A 9,175-nucleotide genomic window follows, 5' to 3' on the forward strand; every position below is an offset into this window, starting at 1 on the left:
TCACTAACCCACTCAGTCACATACTCACTCCCCCACTCACTCACCTACTCACTCACTCACTCACCTACTCACTCACCCACTTACTCACCTATTCACTCACCCACTCACTCACCCACTCACTCACTCACCCACTCACTCACTCACCTACTCACTCACCCACTTACTCACCTACTCACTCACCCACTCACTCACCCACTCACTCACCCACTCACTCACCCACTCACTCACCCACTCACTCACCCACTCACTCACCCACTCACTCACTCACCCACTCACTCACTCACCCACTCACTCAACCACTCACCCACCCACTCACTCACTCACTCACCCACTCACTCACCCACTCACTCACATACTCACTCACCCACCCACTCACTCACCTACTCACCTACACACTCACCTGTACACACTCACCTATACACACACACACCTGTACCCCCCTGCAGGTTCTACCCACTGCTGCCCTGTAAGAGCACAAAAGAATCACTGCTCGAAGCCGACCACTTCCTCGTACTTTTGTATGACATGTTACCCCTCCACTCACCAACTCACTCACTCACTCACCTACTCACTCACCCACTTACTCACCCACTCACTCACTCACTCACCCACTCACTCACCCACTCACTCACCCACTCACTCACTCACCCACTCACTCAACCACTCACCCACCCACTCACCCACTCACTCACCCACTCACTCACCCACTCACTCACCCACTCACTCACATACTCACTCACCCACCCACTCACCTACTCACCTACACACTCACCTGTACACACTCACCTATACACACACACCTGTACCCCCCTGCAGGTTCTACCAACTGCTGCCCTGTAAGAGCACAAAAGAATCACTGCTCGAAGCCGACCACTTCCTCGTACTTTTGTATGACACGTTACCCCCCCCCCCCCCATCATCGCCACCATGACCACCACCATCGCCACCCTCGTCGCTATAGAGTGGAGGAGGAGGTGGAGGAGGAGGTGGTGATGATGGCGTGCTGTCGACGCGAGGAGGAGAGACAGGCGAGCAGGATTAGCGAGGCCATCGAGAAGCAGCTCAAGAGAGACAGAGACGTGAAAAGGAAAGAGCTCAAGCTGCTGCTGCTCGGTCAGTGCACAGGGCAGCAGTGGATAGGGCATGCGGGGGGTACAGGTGTGTGTACAGGTGTACAGGTGTGTGTGTAGGGGTGTGCGTACAGGTGTGTGTGTGTGTACAGCTGTGTGTACAGTTGTGTGTCTGTACAGGTGTGTGTGTGTGTACAGGTGTGTGTATGTGTGTGTGCAGGTGTGTGTGTGCAGGTGTGTGTCTGTACAGGTGTGTGTGTGTACAGGTGTGTGTGTGTACAGGTGTGTGTGTGTGTACAGCTGTGTGTACAGGTGTGTGCGTACAGGTGTGTGTGTAGGGGTGTGTGTACAGGTGTGTGTGTGTACAGGTGTGTGTGTCTGTACAGGTGTGTGTGTACAGGTGTGTGTGTACAGGTGTGTGTGTGTACAGGTGTGTGTGTGTGTACAGGTGTGTGTGTGTACAGGTGTGTGTGTACAGGTGTGTGTACGTACATGTGTGTGTGTGTACAGGTGTGTGTGTGTACAGGTGTGTGTGTGTACAGGTGTGTGTGTGTGTACAGCTGTGTGTACAGGTGTGTGTGTGTACAGGTGTGTGTGTACAGGTGTGTGTGTGTACAGGTGTGTGTGTGTACAGGTGTGTGTGTACAGGTGTGTGTGTACAGGTGTGTGTGTGTACAGGTGTGTGTGTGTACAGCTGTGTGTACAGGTGTGTGTGTACAGGTGTGTGTCTGTACAGGTGTGTGTCTGTACAGGTGTGTGTACAGGTGTGTGTGTGTGTGTACAGGTGTGTGTCTGTACAGGTGTGTGTGTGTACAGCTGTGTGTACAGGTGTGTGTGTGTGTACAGGTGTGTGTGTACAGGTGTGTGTGTGTACAGCTGTGTGTCTGTACAGGTGTGTGTGTGTACAGGTGTGTGTGTACAGGTGTGTGTGTACAGGTGTGTGTGTGTGTACAGCTGTGTGTACAGGTGTGTGTACAGGTGTGTGTGTACAGGTGTGTCTGTACATGTGTGTGTCTGTACAGGTGTGTGTGTGTACAGGTGTGTGTGTGTGTACAACTGTGTGTACAGGTGTGTGTGTGTACAGGTGTGTGTGTACAGGTGTGTGTGTACAGGTGTGTGTGTGTGTGTGTACAGGTGTGTGTGTGTACAGGTGTGTGTGTGTGTGTACAGGTGTGTGTGTACAGCTGTGTGCACAGGTGTGTGTGTACAGGTGTGTGTGTACAGGTGTGTGTGTGTACACGTGTGTGTGTGTGTGTACAGCTGTGTGTACAGGTGTGTGTGTACAGGTGTGTGTGTGTACAGGTGTGTGTGTGTGTACAGCTGTGTGTACAGGTGTGTGTGTGTACAGGTGTGTGTGTACAGGTGTGTGTGTGTGTACAGCTGTGTGTACAGGTGTGTGTGTGTGTACAGGTGTGTCTGTACAGGTGTGTGTCTGTACAGGTGTGTGTGTACAGGTGTGTGTGTGTGTACAGCTGTGTGTACAGGTGTGTGTGTACAGGTGTGTGTGTACAGGTGTGTGTGTACAGGTGTGTGTGTGTGTGTACAGGTGTGTGTGTGTACAGGTGTGTGTACAGGTGTGTGTGTGTACAGGTGTGTGTCTGTACAGGTGTGTGTGTGTGTACAGGTGTGTGTGTGTGTACAGGTGTGTGTGTGTGTACAGCTGTGTGTACAGGTGTGTGTGTGTACAGGTGTGTGTCTGTACAGGTGTGTGTGTGTGTACAGGTGTGTGTGTGTGTACAGGTGTGTGTGTGTGTACAGCTGTGTGTACAGGTGTGTGTGTGTACAGGTGTGTGTGTGTACAGGTGTGTGTGTGTACAGGTGTGTGTGTGTACAGGTGTGTGTCTGTACAGGTGTGTGTCTGTACAGGTGTGTGTGTGTACAGCTGTGTGTACAGGTGTGTGTGTGTACAGGTGTGTGTGTGTACAGGTGTGTGTCTGTACAGGTGTGTGTCTGTACAGGTGTGTGTGTGTACAGCTGTGTGTACAGGTGTGTGTGTGTACAGGTGTGTGTGTACAGGTGTGTGTCTGTACAGGTGTGTGTGTGTACAGGTGTGTGTGTGTGTACAGGTGTGTGTGTGTACAGGTGTGTGTGTGTGTACAGCTGTGTGTACAGGTGTGTGTACAGGTGTGTGTGTACAGGTGTGTGTGTACAGGTGTGTGTGTGTACAGGTGTGTGTGTGTGTACAGCTGTGTGTACAGGTGTGTGTGTGTACAGGTGTGTGTGTACAGGTGTGTGTGTGTGTACAGCTGTGTGTACAGGTGTGTGTGTGTGTACAGGTGTGTCTGTACAGGTGTGTGTCTGTACAGGTGTGTGTGTACAGGTGTGTGTGTGTGTACAGCTGTGTGTACAGGTGTGTGTGTACAGGTGTGTGTGTACAGGTGTGTGTGTACAGGTGTGTGTGTGTGTGTACAGGTGTGTGTGTGTACAGGTGTGTGTGTGTGTACAGGTGTGTGTGTGTACAGCTGTGTGTACAGGTGTGTCTGTACAGGTGTGTGTGTACAGGTGTGTGTCTGTACAGGTGTGTGTGTGTGTACAGCTGTGTGTACAGGTGTGTGTGTGTGTGCAGGTGTGTGTGTGTGTACAGCTGTGTGTACAGGTGTGTGTGTACAGGTGTGTGTGTGTGTACAGCTGTGTGTACAGGTGTGTGTGTATACAGGTGTGTGTGTGTACAGGTGTGTGTCTGTGTACAGGTGTGTGTGTGTGTACAGGTGTGTGTGTGTCAAGTTTATATCGTAGTCTCGTGGTAAGGAATTGAAGGTGGAGGGGTTACCAGCCCCTCGCACCCGTCCAGAGCCCCCGTTTAGCCGCTGTGGTGGTCACAGACGCCATGAGGGGAGAGGGCCAATGGGCATTGGCCCTCTCCCCCCATAGCAATGTCCACGACAGTGTTGCCCGTCCGGCACCGCGAGGAGGTAGGAGGTTGTTTTGCCGGACACACTCACTCACTCACACACACTCACAAATATGAAGATCCCCCGGACTAAGGTGCACATGGCCTGGCACAAGCGTCGTGGTGACGTCACCGCCACTTAGTGGCGAATGGCGGTTGTTGTTGTGTGTACAGGTGTGTGTAGGGGTGAGTGAGTAGGTGAGTGAGTGGGTGGGTGGGTGGGTGAGTGAGTGAGTGAGTGGGTGGGTGGGTGGGTGGGTGAGTGAGTGAGTGAGTGGGTGGGTGAGTTGGTGGATGAGTGGATGGGTGAGTGGTGGGTAAGTGCGTGGGTGGGTGGGTGGGTGAGAGACTGGATGAATGAGTGGGTGGGAGTGTGGATTGGTGGGTGAGTGGATTGGTGGGTTGGTGGATAAGTGGTTGGTTGAGTGAGTGGTTGAGTGAGTGGGTGAGTGAGTGGGTGAGTGCGTGGGTGAGTGCGTGGGTAAGTAGCTGGGTAAGTGGCTGGGTGAGCGAGTGAGTAGGTTTGACAGGTGAGTGGGTTGGCGAGTGAGTGGGTAGGTGAGAGGATGGGTGAGTGAGTGGGTGAGTGAGTGGGTGAGTGAGTGGGTGAGTGCGTGGGTAAGTGGCTGGGTAAGTGGCTTGGTGAGCGAGTGAGTAGGTTTGACAGGTGAGTGGGTTGGCGAGTGAGTGGGTAGGTGAGAGGATGGGTGAGTGGGTGGGTGAGTCGGTGGGTGGGTTAGTGGGTGGGTGGGCGAGTTGGTGAGTGGGTTGGAGGGTGGATTTGTGGGTAAGTGGGTGAGTAAGTGGGTGGGTGAGTGTGTGAGCAAATGTGTCCGTGCGTGCATGAGTGAGCGAGTTAAAAAATATCTAAATAAGCTTGTGCCGGAGGCCCCGGGAGGACAGGCGTCTATGACGTCTCCTGGACAAACCCCATTTGGCGGAGCCAGGAGACCGAATCTTCACCCTCGGGGCTCCTCCAGAAACAACGAAAAACCATTGCGGATGGCCACGTGGAATGTTCGAACGCTCACCGCGGAGGAGAGGCTGCCACTCCTCTGTCGGGAGCTGGACCGGTACCGCCTGGATCTCTGTGGCATTCAGGAGGTCCGGTGGACCGGTTCTGGATCCTGCCACCATGAGGGGTGGACAGTCCTCTACTCGGGGCAGGAGACTGCCAAACAACAGGGTGTGGCTCTTCTTCTGAACAAAAGAATGAAGGGGGCGTGGGAGCGTGGCGGTGAGGTGTGGGAAGCTGTAAGCCCCAGGATACTTTGGGCTCGCCTTCCCATCGATCAGAGGCGAGGAGTGGTGGTCGTGGTTACTTATGCCCCCACCGAAGACGAACATCCGTGGAGGGATGCAGGCAAAGCCGATGAGTCAGACGCTTTCTATGACCTCCTGTCACAGGTGCTGGCTAAAGTGGCCACTCGGGACAGAGTCATCTTGTTGGGTGACTTTAATGCCCGAGTTGGTCATGATGCTGGCACCTGGTCTGGAGTGATTGGAAGGCATGGGCCAGATCAGCTCAATAACAACGGCAGGAGGCTGCTAGATTTTTGTGCAGCCCATGGGCTTGTAATTACCAACACGCTCTTCCGGCATCGGCGCATCCACACAACATCATGGATACATGCCGGGTCCAAGCAAGAACATCTGCTGGACTACATAGTGACGGACCAGCGGATGCGAGCCCATGTCCTTGACACCAGGACCTACCGTGGAGCTGATCTGCCCTCTGACCATCGACTAGTCATCTGTAAGATGCGCCTGCCATTCTTCCACTCCGGTGGTGGGTGTACACCCAGGATCCCATTCCAACCAAAAGTGGCCTGGTCTCAGTTAGCTGATGAAAGTTGCAAGCGAGAATTTCATCATCGCTTGCAGCTGGGGTTGGCATCGTCCCCCACTCCACCTGATGTCGAGGGTAAATGGGCGAGGTTTAAGACTGTGACTCATGCAGCTGCAATGGCTGCTTTGGGTACGCGGTCCAGACCTCCCCAGAAACCCTGGCTGACAGAGGAGGTGTTCAGATTAATTGAGAAAAAGCGACAGGCCCACTCTCATCGCCTACAGCATCCCACGTCAGAGAATGAGGAGGTTTACCGCAGCCTTCGCTCGGAGGTTCGGAGAGCCGTAAGGCGCTGCAAGGATGGGTGGTGGTCGCGGATTGCTGAGGAGATGGAGTCTGCCTCAGTGGCCCGCGATCACAAATCACTATTTAACTCCCTCAAAAAAGTAACCTGCAGCGCCACACCTATTACCATCATTAGAGGAAAAAACGGTGATCCAATCTCCGACCCCCAGGAACAGGTTTGCAGATTTGCTGAGCATTTTTGTGAGGTCCTGGGGGAGGGAAAATCTCTCAGCCAGGAAAACATCATGGCACAAAGTGGAGATAACCCTGCTGAGGCTGCGGTGCCTCAAATATTGGAGGAGGTCACCCCCTGTGAGTGGCTGGCTGAGGTACCAGCTGTTGAGGAAGTACTGAGGGCGATCCGGAATCTGAGACCAGGGAAGGCACCGGGCAGAGATGATCTCCCAAGCGAAATGCTGAGGGAGGGTGGCGTTTGTGCACAGACTGCCCTATATGACATCATAACAACAGTCTGGACCACTGGACGAGTTCCGCAGGACTGGAAGGATGCCCTGGTGGTCCCCCTCTTTAAGAAGGGGGACCGTACCGACTGTAACAACTACAGGGGCATCTCACTCCTCAGTGTGCCGGGTAAGGTCCTGGCAAGGATTATTCAACATCGCCTTGCTAGGCACGCTGAGGAGAGGCTTGCGGAGCCCCAATGTGGTTTCAGGAAAGGGCGGTCCTGCACAGATGCCATATTTTCTGTCCGTCTGCTACAGCAGAGGTGTAGGGAATTCCAAAAAGACCTGCTTTATTGACCTGGTCAAGGCCTATGATACCATCAGTAGGACTGGGCTCTGGGTTGTTCTTCGTGCTTTCGGAGTCCCTGACCCTCTGCTCACGATCATTAAGGACCTTCATGATGGTGAGCGGGCCCGGGTAAAACTACGTGGCCGGGAGTCGGAGCCTTTCCCTGTACACCTTGGGGTGCGACAGGGATGTCCTCTGGCTCCCACATTATTTAACATCTATTTCGACTGCGTAGTTCGTGAAGCCTTCAATAGCTGTACCGGGAGAATTTCCATTTGGTACAGATATAATGGGAGGCTGATCGACGCCCGGGTGCGATCAAGGGATGGCTCCCTATTGGTCAACCACGTTATGTATGCCGATGATTTGGTAATAGCTGCTCATTCAGAAGAGGAGTTGGAGACGCTGCTGCTGAGACTGGAGCGTGCCACTAAGAGGTGGGGCCTTACCATCAGCCCCACCAAAACTAAGCACCTACCTGGGTATTTTGTACCATCGGACACTCCACCCCCACAACTCCCAATTGGTGATGGGGCAGTTGTGGAGAGAGTGGAGAGTTTCCCATACCTGGGTAGTGTGCTTATGACCGGCTCCAGTTTATCAGTAGAGGTCTCACTCCGAATCAGTCGAGCGGCAATATCTTTTCATCGGTTGCGTAACGCTGTGTGGAAGCTACCTGGTCTGTCGCTCCGCACGAAGCTTCAGGTCTTCTCGGCCACGGTCATTCCCTCCCTTCTCTACGCTTGCGAAATGTGGACCCCCCTAGTGGAGCATCTTCGCCGGTTGGAAACATTTAGGCTGGCCTGCCTACGATCCATCCTGGGTTTAACCAGGCTGGATTGTGTGAGGAGCTCACAAGTCCTTGAAAGATCTGGGCAAAGTCCCATCAGTGAGCTCCTCCGACAGGCAAGGCTGCGTTGGCTGGGTCATGTAGCCCGCATGCCCAGCCACCGCATGCCTAAACAGCTTTTGTTCAGCCGGATCGAGGGGGCTAAACGGGCGCGGCACGGGCTAGAGAAGAGATGGAGTGATGTGGTACAAGAGGACGTGGAGCTGAGTGGACTTGCCGATGACTGGTACCAGCGGTGTCAAGATCAGCCTCTGTGGAGGAGGCTCGTGAAGGACGCTACTGGGCAGTTGGAGGCAGTCGCCCTCCAACAACAACGGAGGGCGGAGGAGCGATGCTCACAACAACGAGCGGAGCGCCGGGTGGCTAAAGCACAGCAAGTTGGTACAGTAGGGGGCACAGGTGGTGCATCAGCCAGTCATCTCGGTCATCTCGGTCAGTCGACCCGTGGCACCTGGGTCTGCCCCGTGACCTCCTGCCAGCGGGCGTTCGACACTTCACGTGGCCTCCAGGTGCACATGGCCTGGCACAAGCGTCGTGGTGACGTCACCGCCACTTAGTGGCGAATGGCGGTTGTTGTTGTTGTTGTTGTGTCTGTGTGTGTCTTTGTCTGTGTGTCTGTGTGTGTGTCTGTGTGTGTGTATGTGTGTCTGTGTGGCTCTCTGTGTGTGTCTATGTGTGTGTGTTTGTGTGTTTTTCTGTGTGTGTGTATGTGTGTCTGTGTGGCTCTCTGTGTGTGTGTCTATGTGTGTGTGTCTATGTGTGGAGGAGAGGCTGCCACTCCTCTGTCGGGAGCTGGACCGGTACCGCCTGGATCTCTGCGGCATTCAGGAGGTCCGGTGGACCGGCTCTGGCTCCTGCCACCGTGTGTGTGTCTGTGTGTGTGTCTGTGTGTGTCTGTGTGGCTCTCTGTGTGTGTCTATGTGTGTGTCTTTGTCTGTGTGTGTGTATGTGTGTCTGTGTGGCTCTCTGTGTGTGTCTATGTGTGTGTGTCTATGTGTGGAGGAGAGGCTGCCACTCCTTTGTCGGGAGCTGGACCGGTACCGCCTGGATCTCTGTGGCATTCAGGAGGTCCGGTGGACCGGCTCTGGCTCTTGCCACCGTGTGTGTGTCTGTGTGTGTGTCTGTGTGTGTCTGTGTGGCTCTCTGTGTGTGTCTATGTGTGTGTCTTTGTCTGTGTGTGTGTATGTGTGTCTGTGTGGCTCTCTGTGTGTGTCTATGTGTGTGTGTCTATGTGTGGAGGAGAGGCTGCCACTCCTTTGTCGGGAGCTGGACCGGTACCGCCTGGATCTCTGTGGCATTCAGGAGGTCCGGTGGACCGGCTCTGGCTCTTGCCACCGTGTGTGTGTCTGTGTGTGTGTTTGTGTGTGTCTGTGTGGCTCTCTGTGTGTGTCTATGTGTGTGTCTTTGTCTGTGTGTGTGTATGTGTGTCTGTGTGGCTCTCTGTGTGTGTCTATGTGTGTGTGTCTATGTGTGGAGGA

General features: G+C 54.1%; 1 protein-coding gene across 1 annotated transcript in view; it reads left to right on the plus strand.

Annotated features, from left to right (window-relative positions):
* Window positions 1-992: 992 nt before the first annotated feature.
* LOC144955342 (guanine nucleotide-binding protein G(q) subunit alpha-like) overlaps window positions 993-9,175 on the plus strand; it is a 37,483-nt gene continuing 29,300 nt past the window's right edge. The window contains exon 1 of the mRNA XM_078885592.1: window positions 993-1,113. Coding sequence (XP_078741718.1) covers window positions 993-1,113 — 121 coding nt within the window. The remainder of the gene's footprint in view (window positions 1,114-9,175) is intronic.

Source organism: Lampetra fluviatilis, unplaced genomic scaffold (genome assembly GCF_964198595.1).
Source record: "Lampetra fluviatilis unplaced genomic scaffold, kcLamFluv1.1 SCAFFOLD_208, whole genome shotgun sequence".
NCBI classification, from domain to species: domain Eukaryota; kingdom Metazoa; phylum Chordata; class Hyperoartia; order Petromyzontiformes; family Petromyzontidae; genus Lampetra; species Lampetra fluviatilis.